Source organism: Equus asinus, chromosome 7 (genome assembly GCF_041296235.1).
Source record: "Equus asinus isolate D_3611 breed Donkey chromosome 7, EquAss-T2T_v2, whole genome shotgun sequence".
In the NCBI taxonomy this organism is placed as follows: Eukaryota; Metazoa; Chordata; class Mammalia; order Perissodactyla; family Equidae; genus Equus; species Equus asinus.
In genome coordinates this window covers 19,852,264-19,869,926 of record NC_091796.1, presented here as the reverse complement: position 1 = coordinate 19,869,926, position 17,663 = coordinate 19,852,264, and the positions used below count along the sequence as shown (strand labels likewise).

Genomic DNA, 17,663 nt, shown 5'->3' with positions numbered 1-17,663 from the left:
AGTTTAGTTGCTCCTTTCACTTGTTTCAGCTGCTGCGGTGGGGGGAGCAGCTGTTTATACTTCACCAACCAGGAACCCTGTCCGTAGTTGCTAACTGGGCCTGGGCCCCTCTTCGTAGCCACAGTGGCCCTTTGGATTCCCTCCTCTGCCGTGGGGGCCGTCACAGGGGGGCTTCAGGCTGCAGGTGCCTACTGTTGCAGCCCACCTAGATGTGGTCTCTCCTTGGGGTCTGCAACAGTGTTATGGGCTTTTCCAGCAGCCAGGGGTGGGATCACTTATATTTGTCGCTCCGTTGCTCTCGGCACCCACCGAATCTCACTTGTCCTCTATGGGTCGCAGGAGAGCTATTGGCATCTTCTACAGTCTGTGGTTAGTACACCTAGCTATGCTGCTTTTGCCCTGGGGTCTTCCAGCCTTGTGGCTGGCGGCTGGGTGCCTTCTACTGGTGCTGTGCAGAGGCTTTCCCTAAGGCTGCTGTGAGCCTGTAGGGTTTCCCCCTAGGCTACTAAGCTGGGTCTCTGGAACTCTCTCCAGCCCCAGTCCTCTCCGAGATCTCCGGCAATTCCTAGTCCCACGGGGCGGGCAACGGCAGCTGGGGGTCACCCCGCCCTCTGGGCTTCTCTCCGGGCCTCTCCCGGGAGCCCTGAATGCTGGGAGTGGCCCCTCTGCTAATGGCATACAGAGAGTTTTGTCTGCTGCCTGGCGGAACTCTGGCGCTTCCCCTCCGGGTCGCAGGACCGGCCTTTGGAAGTTCCCCCCACCCCGGTCCTCTCCGAGATCTCTGGCAATCTCTAGCCCCACGGGGCGGGCAACGGCAGCTGGGGGTCGCCCCGCCCTCTGGGATTCTCTCCGGGCCTCTCCCGGAGCCGTGAATGCTTGGCGTGGCCCCTCTGCTAACGGCAGACAGAGAGTTTTGTCTGCTGCCTGGGCGGAGCTCCGGCGCTTCCCCTCCGGGTCGCAGAACCGGCCTTTGAAAGTTCCCCCAGCCCCGGTCCTCTCCGAGATCTCCGGCAATCCCTAGTCCCACGGGGTGGGCAATGGCAGCTGGGAGACCTCTGTACCCTCCGTGACTCTCTCTGGGACCCTCCGGGCGCCCCGAGCACCAGGCTGGGTCTCCCCGCCAATGGCGGGGAGAGACTCTCCCTGCGGGCTCAGGTGTGCAACTCCAAAGTTTCCCTCTGCGTTTAGGAGTAATTACGGGGGGTTTAGGTAGGGTTCTGTTCACCTGTTTACACCGTCGCTCCTCTGTTGTGTTCTCGCTCCTGCCCTAGATGTGTGTGGATCCTCTGGGGGCGTCCGTTGGAAGAAAGCCGCTTGCGGGTACTAGGCTGCCCGTTGGGGTTGGAGAGTTTTCACCTATTTCCACATCCTCCTGGAGGAAAATCCGTCCGCCTTCCGATGTATAGTCGCGTGGGTGTCTCAGACGTCCTGAGATGCTGTCTGGATATCCTTGGTCAAGCGATAAGTGTCCAAATAATTGTAGACTCGAAGGGCGAGAGACAAAGAGGACTACTCACGGCGCCATCTTGGATCTTCTCCCCAAACTTCTTGACTTTTATAGCCTCTGTTAGAAAATAGTTGAATCAGTCTAGTTCAGTAAACATTTATTGACTACTAGGTACTGTGTTAGGCCCTGAAGAGCCAATATGAATAAGACATGATATTTACCCTCAGGAAATATAAATGATAAATACAATGCAGTGCAGTAAGTGAGATGGCTGAGAAATATAGAAAGTATTGCAGAAACCTGGCCTAGCTTGAGGCGATCAGGACTGGCTTCGTGGAGGAGGGGACATTAAAGAATGAGTAGAATATAGTCAGGTGATGGATGGAGATGGGTGGCAGTGTGTTCTGGGAGGAGTGGATGCGAGATGCAAAGAGAGAAGTAGGGAATACCATGTTGTTCAGTATTGCTGGGGGATCAGCTGAGGAGAGACAGGGAGTGGTGGGAAATGGGGCCAGTCCATGTGTACCATGTGAAGGTGCTTAAACTTTATCTTTTACCTCACTGGCTTTCAAACTTCTAACAAAATAGAATTAGAATCCTTTTCTCAAAAAGAATTTTATATGAAAACCAGTATATACAACAGATTTGAGGGAATATAGAGGAGTGTTTAAATTCAAGAATTGTTTGTGAGTGATATTTGGCAGAACCTAATGATTAATTAGGTACAGGCGATGAGGGAGGTTAACTCACAGGTCTTCTGATTGGGTGATTGAGTAGAAGGTGTCTCTATCAAGTGTGATAGCGAATGTAGGAACAGGTTTTGTGGGGGATGATGATGAGTTGCTTTGTATGTGATGGGGGGCGTGGTGGTGATGGATGTACAGATTGAGGAATCGCCAACATACTTCTGATACTTAAAACCATGGAAGTGGATGAGATCATTCAGAGATGGTAAATAGGCTGAAATAGACTCTTGGGAGACCAACCTTAGTGAGAGGAAGAGGAAACGATTTGAAGAAGGAGTGGTGTGAGTATGAGGAGAGCCAGGCGAATGTGCTGACTTGCAAACAGAGGGAGTCAAGAGTTTCACGAAGGTAGAGAATGATCACTTGTGTCAAATGCAGTAGATCTTTGAGTGTTAGAAGGATTGAAATGTGTTTGTCAATGAGGTCATTAGTATCCTTTTTCAGAACTGTCTCCCCAGGATGTTGGGGGCAGAAGCTTGATTGTAGTGGGTTAAGGAGTGAATGGGAAGTGTGGGAATAGAAATAGCAAGTGTAGGATACTTTTGAAAAGTTTGTATGATAAGGGAAGGAGAAAGAGAATAGAGGGAAATACAGTTTTGAAGACAGGTGAGAATGTTTTTGGATTAAGGGTAAAGAGCCAATAAAGAGAGGGAAGTTCAAGATCAGCATAGGGAGGAGAAAACTGATAAGGCTAGGTTCCGCAGGGGATGAGGGAATGGCATATTTCAAGGGCAGAGGGAAGGCAGTTGGCTTTAACCTGGAGGAGGAACACTTTATTTTCTGAAACTGAAGGAAAGAAGGACAGGCTAGGTGGATGGTTATGTATTTCTGTGGATAGTGGATGGTAATTGAAGAGAGAGCATTCCCTAAAGCCTTCACATTTTTCCAAGAAGTTGAAGGTAAGATTGTGGAGAGGAAGGGAGTAAGCATCTGAGTTGAGTAGGGGCCTTGATGAGAGGGGTGGAGAGTGGGGAATGGGAGGGGGAGCTAAGAACAAGTAAAAAGATTGACTGTAAATTTATAGTTGTAACAGGCTGTAATTAACTGTAGAAAAAGGTGTAGGAAAAAATGGAAGGTAAATTTTGTCACTGTTCCAGAATTGCAGTTTCGTAATTCAGAGGTAAACGGGCATTGAGGGTAGTTGTAAAAGATTGATTGATATGATTAACCTCTGGTTTTAGACTCATTAGTGAAGGAATGAGAAGGAGGATGAGGCTGGGAGTCTTTGAAAAGATTGTGGAATCCAGGGACTGAATGCCTCTATGATCGTGGTTCCCAAACTGCTGCAAATTGAAATTACCTGAGGATCTGTAAAAACTATTGATGCCTGGCTCCTACTCAGGGCTTTCTGATTTAATTAGTATGGGTGCAATTGGCGCGTTGGGGGTTTTAAAGTTCCCCAGATGATTCTAATGTGCAGCACTTTGGGAACCACTGCTCTCAGAGGTTGAAGAGTAGGTATGGTGGAAGATCTGGAACTATAGAAGATTGTAGTCAGTGTGATGTTAATGTTAAGATTTTTGAGGTGAGGACACATCCAATGTGCATGGCCATAAGAATGGTTGGCTGAAGTAAAGTGGAACTGAAGTTGACTGGAGCTGAGACAACCAAGGAGTTGTGAGGGTAACTATGGCTCTCAATCTTTGGTGGCACCAAAGACCCTGAAGCTCACTTTCCCAGTATTTCCTACTTTCACTGTAAAAAACACTATGAGAGTGCAGTGCCATTTGAGAGGCTAATTCGGGAATAGGAATTGAGTATATGACTTAACCATAGGACTCATACATGCCTTATTCCTGTTTTTAGAAAATAATAGTTCAAAATATTGTTAATGCAAATAAAAAATTCAAAACAAACTAAGTGATGAAACTAATGGGAACTTATAATTTAAAAGAAAGAATAACAGCGATTGAAAACCAACACTTATGATGCACTGATATGAAAACATTCCTTTTATGGGAAATTCATATGTTCATATGCACTAGAATCTTGGTACCATTACAGTGCAGTTCATGATAATGTGACATCTAAATAGAATACTGAAAGTCTAGAAACCCGTAGTCATATACTAATTTCAGTAAATGTAGTACGTGCTATTTGCTGTGCCTGGAATGCCCTGGTCTCTCCCACTGCCTTCACCTGGCTAACTCCTACTCATCTCATGAGCCTTGGTTCTATGACCACTGTCTCTACAAAGCCCCTGTATTTTTCAGATAATGTGCCAAGTCTAGCAGAGTCAGTTGGATCTTCTCTGATCCTCTGGCACTTGGTTTATGTTTCTATCCTGGTACTTATTCTCTTGTACCAATAGAGAAGCAAGGAGTTATATTTATTTACATGTCTATTTCTCTCTATCAGGGTTTCCTAACTTCAGCACTGTTGACATTTTGGGCTGGATAATTCTTTGTTCTAGGGGCTGCCCTGTGCATTGTAGTATGTTTAGCAGCATCCCTGGCCTCTACCCACTAGATGTCATTAGCACCCTCTCCCAGTTGTGACCAACAAAGATGTCTCCAGACATTGCAAATGTCACTTGGGGCTGGGAGGAAAATCACCCCTGGCTGAGAACCACTGCTCTATCTCAGACTAAGAGCTCCTCAAAAGACCATTCAGTATTCCTCCTTGTATTTCCAGTGCCCAGCACAAAGTCTTCATTGAATCACTGTGAATGACCCAGTATTTGATGGTTGATTAAAATGGAGTGGATTCACCCTTTACCTCACTACCCTCCTTGCCATCTCTAGAATTTCTGCAGAACTAATGCTGAGAACCTCTTGATATCTAGAATTGAGTGTCAGGCAGATACAGTAGGACGCTGACTTCTTCCTATATCCTAACCATTGACTAGCTATGTGATCTGTGTGACTGACTGACTTAGCTCTTAGCTTCCATTTGTGTTTAGCTTTAAAGTAGGGGTAATAAGGTTGTAATGAAGTTAAATGGGCAACCTGTTTGAAAACATTTATCACAGTAGGTATTCAGCACACACTAGTTTAGTACTCTTGATTGATTGATTGATTTCATTCATTCAGCACATATTGAGTGCCTACTATAAGCTAGGCCCCAAGCGAGAACATTTGGAGAGTGCATTAATCACATCCACACACAGCAGGCCCTGGCGTTGAGGAGTTCCTGCTCTGATGTGGGAGACAGTGTGCAGTTCATTGTGGTGAGCTTTATACTACTTAAGGTGTGATCCATGTGGGAGAGAGCCCTAAGGAGGTGAACTGACCTGAAGAATTGTTGGGGAGGCTTTTCTGAAGAGAGTCATTTGCGTGGAGGCTTGACATCAGGAAGAAAAGTGGGGAAGAACATCCCAGACAAAGAAAACCATGTTGTGCAGACGTGGTTGGCGATGGTGAATGAATGCAGTGAGACTGGTGAGATGCCTGCCAAGGCTGGCAGTGATGGGAGAAGAGGGTTAAAAATGGGTTAGAATCTGTTTGAGTGTGGTTATTTCTGCAATTAGAGATTGCTCACGAGTGACCCAGGGTAGATTAGAGTGGTTTTTGTTCTTCCTTTTCATTTTGTTGTTATTCGTCAGTTGTCATTATTTGACTTCTTACCAAGTCAGCTGCCCAGAAGCTCGTCTTGTCTCCATTCATTCACAAATGTGTTAAGGTTTTTGGAACACCCAGGAGGGTATGTTCTAACAGGAGGGCTTTTTTTCTTTCTTTTTTTTTTTTTTTTAACAGTTTCTTTCCTTTAGTTGGTTTAGACAGTTTTCACATGCGTCTTTAACATTCATTTGAGATAAACTGAGCTGAGTTTATCTTTTTTTACCAGCAAAAGGAATAATGCTTGTGTTATCTGTTAGCTGTTTACATCTCTCTGAAGTAGGTAGTCTTTTCTTTGTTTGGAGGGTGGAAGATTTGATGCTAGGGGAGTTAACTGGTTCACAGAAAGGTCTGTCTACCGAGGAGGGGTGCTCTGGCCTCCAGGGCTCCGGGTCTTGTTACTTTGGTAACTTGGCCCTTTGGGAAGAGTTGCACGTCGATTTCTTTTGTGCTAGTGTTGTGTAAACGTAGTGTATGAATCTTCTAATATATTAATACCATTGGGTATTATTATTATTCAAACATTTTCCAGTAAGACACCCATAGAAACGTCTTTAGAAGATAATTTCTTTATTAAAGACATGATCTAAGTGTTTATATTCAATACTTATAATTAACTTTTGATTCGTTTGCATTTTATTTATGTCATGTGAAATAAATTTTAGTACAGTATCAAACCTTAAAACCCTTCAATGGGTTAAATATCTCTTCTTGGTTTGTGCTTATTGATACACTTGTTAATGAAAACACGTGAAGTAAAATAACATCAACTCCAATGAGTATATTGTCATTCATACCTAATCATAAAATCTATCCTATATAAAGTCAAATATTTAGGAGAAGTATATTGTCTAATTCCAGCTTAAGTGGATTCTCTGACAAAGGACTCATCTCACCATTATCCTTACCATCAGTATTAAGTAACAACAATTCGACAGCAGAGGGCACCAAATATCCATTGCAGTCTTAAAGATTTCCTTGATAGTTTTTGCACTTCCCTCTCCATTCTCCCCGCTCTTTCTTCCTTCCTCACTCTCCTCCTTCCCTTTTCCTAAGACTTAAAATCATTAAGATTAAAACCATATTTTTTTTTAGTAGATGATTGAATTTTCCCTTACCTAATTTTAGAGTATTTTAAAAGTACATTAAGACATCAGTATATTTTTATTCATTGAACCTTTTGCATTTAACATTATGTATTAGAATTTCAGAGATTCTTTTAGAGATATTTATGCAATAAAATATCCATGATCAGGAATACAATTATTATTTTTTAATATAGATATATTTTTTTCTTCCCCAGAGCCCCAGTGCATAGTTGTATATTCTAGTTGTAAGTCCTTCTAGTTCTTCTCTGTGAGCTGCCACCACAGCATGGCTACTGGCAGACAAGTGATATGGTTCTGCCCCTGGGAACTGAACCTAGGCTGCCAAAGTGGAGTCTGCTGAACTTTAACCACTAGACCATCAGGGCTGGTCCCAAATTATTGTTTTTTATTTATTTTTTCTACCAAAATATTCTTCGGTAATAAACCAGTTCTTTATACTATCCTTAGGAAACTAAAAATTATTAAGAACATGTATTATAAAAATACCTACATAATTATTTTGTAAACTATTATATTAATAGTTGTCAAATACATATTTTTTTCTTGTATTCTGTTACTCAGTATTGATATTTATAGAAGCACACATGTATATGTATGTGTGTGAGATATAGAACATTTCCTAGTCTTATTCTTAGTATCCTTGATCTATGGTTTCAAAGTGGATTCAGATTTTTTTGTTAAATAATCCACTCTTCTGCTTTACACTTTAGCATCAAAATCAGCTGATGTTTAATGCTTATTGGCAAAAATCAACTTTATGTTTAGGTAGAAATCCAAACTATTTAATATTATAGTTATAGATTAGACTCAGTGCTCTTTCAGGAAAAATAATAAATTATTTTATGAGGTAACTTTAAAAGTAGTCTTAAACCGGGACATTAAAAAATGATTCAGGAATAAGTATGATTTTAACCATTGAAGTGAATGGTGCAAGAGTAAAATTATTCCCAGTGTTTCAAATTTCTCTAAGTCATTGGATAAAGTGAAATATACTTAAAATATCATTTTAATGTTGGTTTTAGGCAACAAAACTATCAGGTGTTTCAGCAGATGTGGTTTAACCTAGCATATATTCAAATATATGATAATAAATATTATAACAAGGGAACATCAACATTTTCTTCTCCGCAGATTGTAAGTTGTTTTCTTTGTTGCTGGGAGCTGCTTCTTATGGCGTGCATGTGTGCACTTGTGCTTAAAAATACCCATGTTTGAATAAGGATTAAGCTCACGATCATAGTTCTGTCATTTTCCTTGGCTTTTCACTTTAGACACGATTACAGTGATTGCCACAGGTTCACCTGTAGTGATGAGCAAGCAATCCAATAATTTTTTCCTCTTGTTGCATTTCTGTAGTATTGTAGGTCAGATTCCTTATTTAATATTTGTAATGGCTAAATCTGTAGTTTCCCCTATACAGAAAATATAAAGTTATAGGTTTAGTACCTACAATGAAAATGTCAAAAATATCTGTTTTACTAGCTTTTTTAGTAAATATGTGTAGGTGTTTTGCATTTACCATTGAGTTTTAGTAGCAAATTTGAGACCATTTCATTTGTATATACCTTATGACTTAGCTTTCCTTATTGTCCCTTTTCAAGTAAGTTCTTAAATTATTGCCTGAAGTACAGAGGCTTTATTTTCTCCCAGGCATCGTGGATATAGTAGGGACTCCACAAATATTTGTTGAATTGAGTTTAATCTTCCTCCATGATAATGTAAAAGTGAGTTTGTGAGCACACATTTCATATGTTCTAATAAAGGTGGCAGAGCAAGCATACTAACATTCCAGTTAAAGAATTTCCAGGATCAGATAGCCTGTATTTGAAATTGTTAAGAATATAAGATGATTTGAGTGAATTAGTCTTCATTGGATGTGTGTATCTTATGATTAAGCCAGAGACCCTTGCGGTTTGGTAGATGTTTTTATTCCTTTTCCTTTAGCTAATCTTAGCGTAATGCAATAGAATACCAAACGTGTTGGTGGTCAAGTCTGCCATCTCTACCCATTTAGCTAAAATCTTACCCTCACAACTTTGCTGGATATCTATATTTTGTTGTAATAAGATGCTGTTTGTTAAGTCAGCAGTATCCATTGTCAGGCATTATGGGGTCATATGCAGGACTTGGTGATATCAGAAATTATAGTTTGTCTGCAGGACTTGAGGATGGGACATTTTCTCTCCTTTCATTCAGTCTCCCTCTGTTCTTTCTTATCTGTTTTTATTGTTGTTTTATTTATTTTTTTACTCTTTTTTTTTCTGACTGTGGATTTCTATTAGATACAGTTTTTGTCACAATGACACAATCAGTATCACTGAGAGGTTGTGATAAGAGGAGTCGTACACAATCACATCCAGATATCATGGTACCAGACATTAGATAACCTTTCAGTTGTCCAAGGACATAGGTTGTCTGCTGGCACACCTCCCAGAAAGAGACAGAAACCCTGGGCAGATCTGGGGGTGCTGAAAGGGGCATATATGTGGTTGACTTCAGAGAGAGCTTGAAAGTCAACCTTGTATCCTCACTCTTGTCATCTTTTTTCTTCAAGCCACTCTTGCTGCTTCAGTAATTTCTTTACAAAACATGTTTGATTTTATATTCTTTGGTAGTAATGGTCTCTCTTTCTCCTGAAAGAGTTTTATAGATCTTTACTGGAAAGACAATATTTACTAAAGTACTGTGGTGGGCTCTTTTATCTAATGTTGTTATTACCTATTCCCTCACACCTAATGTCACATTTGTCTACCTGATGTTGATATAAGGTGGTATAAAATGATATTTTACCTTTTGCTGTGACATAGCCAACCCTAATGCCTAGCATAATGCCTGGGCCATAGCAACACTTTAGTATGTGGTATCTATCATTATTAATAATGATTTTCATATTAATAATGTTAGATATAATGTATTATAAATATTTAATTTTATGTATCATTCAGTCAGATTAGTGTCAGTAGCTACAAAGCATTAAGCATAGTGTTTGCATTACACATTCAGTGTTTGAAAAGGCAAATACAAAACACAGTGGTGTGAGAAATAAAAGAGTGTTGTAGACATTCTTCAATCCATCCCATCTTTTACATTCTCAGTACTATTGCATACTTTATATTCCCTCATCTGGATGGCTTCTGTTTTCTCTCAATTCATAGTCATGACTCTGATCTTGCTTCTTTTTAGCCGGCATTGCTGGTGGATAAACATTTATAAAATTAAATTTCATCGTGTTAACTCCTCTCATTAAAGCCTTCAGACAGTAGTTTTCATACTTTACTGCATAAAGTCATCTCGGGTTCTCATTAGGCAGATTCTGGTCAATCCTGAGATGCACTGATTCAGATCTGATATCAGGCCCAGGAACCTGTATTTTAACTAGCACCCCTGATGATTCTGAGAGAAGTGCTGCTTTAGTGGCTTCCGAGCCTGCAAGATAAAGTTTAAAAGCCTTAGTGTGGACCTCTGTGCTCCCAATGAAACATCCCTTGCTTTCTTCATCTTAGTCACCTGTGGTTTCATCAACATCCATCCTGTGATGTTTCCTGCCTTTATCCTTTTTCACATCTTTGTGCCTTTTCATTGCTCATGTTACCCCTTCAGTGAGGATCTCTCTGGTCACCCAAGGTGGAGTTGGTAATTTCTCCATTGTGTCCCTTTATCATACCTTCCAATCTCCCTTTATTTGTAGCACTATTTATATTACATTGTAATAATGTCTTTATAGGTCATTATCTGTTAGTTTTGAGCTCCATGTCTAGAAAACCATCTTATTTATCTTCATTTCCCCGGTGTCTTGCACAAATATAGGTTAATGTAGAATGAATGAATTAAATACAAGAATCAAATTCAGAAAGTCTTGATTTTCTTTTTACTTCATATTTTTTGTAGTGTAAATTTATCATAAGTAACACATTAGGTTCTTAAGCTATAGTACAGAAACAATATTTATTTTTTACCTTCCTTTAAGCATCACTCATTCAATTCAGAGCAGAATTAGTGATAATTCTGGAAATAGTTTTTGGAAGAGCAGACACTTGAGATGCTTTTTGAAAGATGGGTAGAAGTATGAGTTGAGTGGCAGTGGGGAGAATGAGAAAGGAGCATCATCCTGGCATAAGCAATGCAAAGGTACAAATGCCTGAAACTGCGTGTTCTGGAAGGTACAAGTGGTTTAGTTTGGTTGCAGTAGAAGATAAAGGGAATGTAGTTAGAGATGAAATTGGAGAAGTAGGCAACAAGATATTTTGGAGGATGTTTTGTACTTTGTCAAGAAGTCTTTGCTTTGCAAAGTTTTTATCCTTGGGTTATAAAATGCCATTGAAGCCTCTTAAGCCAGAAAGAAACATAGTCATATGGGAGGAGGGTTGAGACAGAAGAGAGACCGGTTAAGGGGATTTGCTGTAATTTTACAATAGAAGAGTTAGTAATTTAAAATAATTTTATAAAGATTTTTATAAGTCTTTCTTCACTCTTCCAGGTACTCTGCTAGGCTTAGGGTTAAATAGGATGAGTAAGATGTAGTTAGTTCTCACAGAGTACAGGAAAATGTAAATACATAAACTAATTGTATAAATATAACCAAGACAGACAAATTTGTCATGTATCGTAGATACAAAATGTTATGGGAGCTAGATTCATTGTAGACTGACTTCCCTTGGGAGAATTAGGGTCTTGATGGAAAAGAAGGTATTGGAGGAGAACAAAGAAGAGTATTTTGGGCAAAGGAATAAATAAAAGGATTAATGGGTGAGAGACCATGGTTATGGTACTAGAGCCTGTTTGTTAAAGCTGGAAAAGTATTTGGTGTCAGATCGTGTGGGCCTTGAATGTTGTGCTGAAAGATTTTGCATTTTATCCTAGAACTTTATTTTCTAATTATGAAAATAGTATATATTGATTATGTACAATTTGAGAAATATATAGAAATATGAAGAAAATGAAAATCCTATATAATTCCATCATAAAATGTAGTTACTGTTTACATTTTCATGTATTTCTTTTCAGTGTTTCTCCCCATGCTCAATTATATACTTAAGCATTAAGTAAATGAAATCAGAACCACACCGTGTGTGTTTGGCAATGCATGTGTGTAATTTTGTCTCACTTAAAATTGGAACATGGGCATTTTGCCATGTGATGAAATGTGCCCAGAAAGTGTGTTTTGTAATGATTGCAGTATTTATTCTATTGTGTGGCTATGTTTAAATTATTTACCTATTTCCTTACTGTTAGATTATTTAGGTTTTCAATTTTAAATAATGGATACTGTTTCACTCAACATCTTTGTACATAAATCCTTGTGTGTATTTCTGACTGTTAAGGATGGGGTTCTAGACATAAATGTACTGAATCAAACAATCTCAAGGGCTCACAATGTATTTTACCAAATTACTCTTCCAAAAGGCTGCTATTGAAATTTATGTGTGCAGCATGTGAGTTTGACTTTCATTTTGCTTCTGGCCAAGTATTTTGAGTGTTTACTGTTTGTTAATTTTATAAATGGTGTCTTGTGGTTATTTTAGCTGTTATTTCCTTGAGTTTGAGCAGGTTTTTCTCCATATTTATTGACCATTAATGTTTCTTTTTCTGTGGATTGTCTGTGATCTTTATGGTATTTTTCCCTTTTCTTTGGGCATTAGTATTTTTCTCATTGATTTTAAGAAATATTTATATAGATTGTAAGTCTTCATCAGTCCTGTTTCTGGCACATTTTATTCCTATTTCTTAGTTGCCGTTTAATATTTTCTTAGTAATAAATTTTAAATTTAAGTATGTTTCGAAAGTCCTCTCTCACCTTGAGATCAGATATATTCACCTATATTTTGATGTAGTTTTTAATAATTTTGTATTTTGTATTTCTCTTCATAACCCATGATAATGGCAATTTTTTTGGCAGAAGAGTGACGTGATTAGATTTATGCTTCAGAGAGCAGTCTCGTGGCTCTGTGGAGGTGACACTGGAGTGAGGAGAGACTAGGAGCACACAGAGACCTGTTTAGAGGAGAGAAGATAAGGTCTAGATGTGTGGATGGTAGTGGTGGGGATAGAATGGAAGAGGACAGATTCTCCCCTGATGGTTAGAGCAGGTTTAGTGGGAGGGTGGAGATTGGGGCATATTAAATATGAGGTACTGTGGGACATCCAATACAAGTTGTAAATACAGGATTGAAACTCCTTCAGGAGGCTGGTCTGGCTGATGATGGAAATTAGGGAGCCACCTACATATAGATGATAGTTCTAATGTTGAAGGAAGAGTGAGTTGTCAGGGCAACCGACTGAAAGGGTGGGTCAGAATTAGAAGAGTCACCAGGAAGGTGTTCTCTTGGAAGCTGGGAGAGGTGGCTTTTTATTTTTATTTATACTTTCTCTCTCTCTCTCAGCAAAAATAACAATGTCAGATACTGCAAAGAGATTAAGGAGGAGAGGGACTGAAAAGTTTCCATGGGGTTAGTCTACTACTTTCCATAAATTTGGCTGAAAGGGGCAGTAGGAGGAGAGAGAAAGAGAAGAGGGGGCATAGTCAAAGGTAACACTATTTTTAGAATCTAAATAGACTTGAACATGTTCTCTGTTGAGGGAAAAGAATCTGTGAACAGGGAGAGATGGAAGGTAAAATAGAAAAAGGAGGGATTTGATGATGCAGCAACTTAAAAGGATGAGTAACTGTGATAAACGGATTATTTTTTCAGGTGGGATGGTAGTTCATTCTCAGAGATAGAATTTGCATATAAGTTATTGAAACAACTTTTAATCTGTTCTGTGAGTAAAAAGATTCCCTGCTTCAATATAATAAACTGTTATTTCCTTGTTTTTAAAAAGTAATCAACAATTTCAGTTATTTCAGCATAAAGATCTTTTAATTGTTTAAGTTCATATCTTTTACATGAAGCTGATTGACAGAGTTAGTGTGTTACTTACAATGGTATAGGTACCTAAAAAGACAGGTTAATAAGCATTTAAATTCCTTTGACTATTTATTGTTTGTTAATGAATGTGTGAAATTAAACACTTTTAATTATAACCATCTTTTAAAAATATTTATTGCAGGGAAATTTACCTAAATATTCTCATAACTCCCTGATGGTTCAAGCAATAAAGACAAACCTAACAGACCCGGACATACATGTGCTTTTCTTTGATGTGGAAGCGTTGATTATTCAACTCCTGACTGAAGAAGCCTCTAGGCCGAATACTGCGCTTATTTCCCCAGAGAATTTGCAAAAAGCATCTGGCAGTTCAGACAAAGGAGGCTCTTTTCTAACTGGAAAGCGAGCAGCAGTTCTCTTCCAACAAGTGAAAGAAACTATCAAAGAGAACATAAAGGAACATCTCCTTGATGATGAAGAGGAGGATGAGGAGATAATGAGGCAAAGAAGGGAAGAAAGTGATCCTGAATATCGGGCCAGCAAATCTAAGCCATTGACCCTATTAGAATATAATTTAACTATGGACACTGCAAAATTATTCATGTCCTGCCTTCATGCCTGGGGTTTGAATGAAGTTCTGGATGAAGTTTGTCTTGATCGCCTTGGAATGCTCAAACCCCATTGCACAGTATCATTTGGTCTCTTATCCAGAGGAGGTCATATGTCACTGATGCTTCCTGGTTATAATCAGGCTGCTTGTAAACTGTCACATGGGAAAGCAGAAGTAGGAAGGAAGCTGCCAGCAACTGAGGGAGTAGGAAAAGGAACTTATGGAGTGTCCCGAGCCGTCACCACACAACATCTTCTGTCCGTCATATCTTTGGCAAATACCTTAATGAGTATGACCAATGCAACTTTTATTGGTGATCATATGAAGAAGGGCCCTACCAGGTGTGACAATGATAGTTTGATTTTATTCTTATGTTTGAAAAAAAGAAAAACCTGTTTTACTTTTGTCACTTTATTACTTTTTTTGGCTCTACACACTTTAGCATTTTTGTATCATTTCAGTGTTTCCCCTTTAAATTTTAGAACATGATATGCATGATTTAAAACATGATACAAATATATGGTTTTATCCATAGTCAGACATGCTCACTAGCTATTTTTAAAAAAAAATTGGAATGAGGGACTAGGTTACAATTCAGCTTTAATAAATGAATTATAGACTAGCTCTTCAGTAAATATCATCTTAGAATTATATCTACTTAAAGTTTGCACTAACATTTAATTCAAATGTATGTTAGGTTAAAATGCTTCTCTTCTTTGTGACCCATATGTGATGAATGCTATGTGTGCTCAGTGATTGGCTTCAGAATTTTGTGAGAAGTGTGGTCAGAGTTTTTCAGTGGCAAAAGAGAAAACTTTTTTAAGTGCAGGTGAAGACTATTTTAATATTCTAGAATACTGTACCTGAATGTGTATTTCCTATTTTCCAGAAGTCATGAAGACAACTTTTTAAACTGTGGTTTTATTATACTTTATTGAGAGTTGACCATACTAAGAATTTTTTTAATCTAACAAAAACTTAAGTAGCACTTACCTTGTGTCTGGCTCTGTTGTAAGCACTTTACAGATGCTTCTTGTTAATGCTCTTAACCCTATAAGGTAGGTACTTTTATTATCCTACTATTATAGATAAGAAAACTGAAACACAAAGAGGTTAAGTAACTTGTCCAACGTCACGCAAGTAGTAAGTGGTAGAGCCAGAATTCAAAATGAGACAGTCTGCCTCTAGCATCCAAGATTTCTTAATGCCTTACCTTTTTTGGATGTTAGGGCTGGATTCCATGAATTTATTTGGACCAAAGATATGGGGTGGGCTGAAATCTCAGCATGCTAATATTGAAGAATGAAGGACTAATTATGATACTTATCTGTGGGTGGTAGTACATTAAAGTGTTCATAGATATTTCTTAAACTAGTATAAGGCATAAATTTTAGATGTAAAATTTTTACTTGCTATTTGCTAATCATTTAATTTAGTATATTAAAATTTGAAATGGAGAATGTTAACAGGCACAAAACAAAAAAGCACCCCATCTTTCTGGAACAGTAAATTGAAAATGTTCTTTATGTGTTTCTTTTGCAATTCATTTGGAACTTGAAAGTTCAATATTTTAAATGGTTCTGGAAATCTGAAAATATGACTATATATATATACATGTATTTTCTTCTTCTATTTAAAGGCCACCTAGACCAAGCACCCCAGACCTTTCTAAGGCAAGGGGTTCCCCTCCAACTTCCAGTAATGTTGTGCAAGGACAGATTAAACAAGGTAAAATTAAATCTTATTTAGTAATTGACATCGCATTTCAGCTCTAGAAACTGAGGAGGCATAGCTAATGTATAATCATAACATTTTGTTTGTCTCAGATTGTTAAAAGAGAGAAAAGTTGTTATATTCCAGATGTAAATATGGATAATTAAGATGTCAGTTAAAAATAAATCAGATTTATTTAGAAATTGATAAATGAGTATATTTCACATAATTTTATTGCACTGTCTTTGGCCTAATTTTTATGGATTAGGGGCACCTTAACTTGACAACACTAGTGCCTTAATTGTGTATATCTTGAGTTTACAAGTTATACCTATTTTCAAACTACATTTAGAAATGTTTAAATTCATATTTCCATACTATGGTTATTCTTCTGCCATTTGCCAGTAGTTCATGTATTGTAATGTGCAAGTGGAAATTGTTTTTTTTAATTTGAATTTTTAGATACCTTAACTTTTGTCTGTAGCTTTGTTTTTCATTAGGGAATAAAAGAGAAGAAAGGTTGAGTTTCTCTTCCTTTATTATCTTTTATATTCATCTTAAGACTGACAAGTGAGCTAACCAGAGAGTTGATGGGGGGCAGTCGCTTCTGCTTAGAGAGCTTTCCTTCAGGCCAGGGGTTAATGCTGACTCACAGAATGTGATAGAAGTGAAGAATTAAGCAAGAGATGGGATGATGAAGGTTCCGCTTGTAAATGGTGACATTTTAGGTGTTCTTTTTTCCTTCAGTTTTTTTTTTGGCTTTAAAGAGACCATGAATAGTTCTACCAGATTTGTTAGAGGAGCAATAGGCTTCCAACTTCGTATCTACAATTTTTCCCTTCCCTGGGACAAGTTCTTTTCTCTCTCTTAGCTGATTATTTGGTACTTGCTTTAGTATCCTTAAATGGTATTCTTGATTTTCAGTTTTAGGCACTGTCTGTTGGCTTCTCCTTATGGAATGTAAGCTGCCTCACTCTCTTTGCCATGCCTATTCTTCATTTCCAACCCCACCCACATGATCACCCCTCTCGTTTCCCTCTCCTCGCATTAAGCTTATATAATCATTTTATTATAGTTTATATTAAGTTATATAAGTTTTGGTAAGATAACTTTTTATACTTGTGTATGTGTGTACATACAGAAAAGTGCACAAATCAGAAATTACAGCTAAGTGATTTTTACAAGCTAAACACCCCTGTAACTATATTCTTGGACAAGAAATAGAGCACTGCCAGCACGCCAGAAGCGTCCTGCATGTTTCCTCCCAGTCATTGTACCTTCCCCTTCCAAAGGTAACTGCTCTGTTGACTTTTAGCAGATCACTCCCTTGCTTTCATTTATAGTTGTATCACCTAAGTGTAAATTCCTCAACACTATTTTTATTAGTTTTGCCTCTGTTCTGAATTTTAGATGAATTCAGAATCATGGAGTACGTATTCTTTTGTGTTTGGCTGCTTTTGTGAGGTTATCAGTGTTGTTGCATTTGACTATAGTTTGTTCATTTTCATTCCTGTATTGTATTCTGTTGAATGAATAGATCACAATTTATTCATCCATTTTTCTGTCCAGTGTTTGGTTTTCATAAGTAATTCTGCTACAAACACTCTTGTATTTG

At 38.4% G+C, this 17,663-nt stretch overlaps 1 protein-coding gene across 9 annotated transcripts in view; it reads left to right on the top strand.

Moving 5' to 3' along the window:
* The window catches only part of WDR7 (WD repeat domain 7), a 357,038-nt gene that overhangs the window by 93,562 nt on the left and 245,813 nt on the right, over positions 1–17,663 (top strand). For all 9 annotated transcript variants that reach the window (XM_070512986.1, XM_014847072.3, XM_014847081.3 and 6 more), the window contains 2 exons: positions 13,907–14,676; positions 15,975–16,063. In XM_070512986.1, the coding sequence (XP_070369087.1) occupies positions 13,907–14,676; positions 15,975–16,063 (859 nt within the window). The remainder of the gene's footprint in view (positions 1–13,906; positions 14,677–15,974; positions 16,064–17,663) is intronic.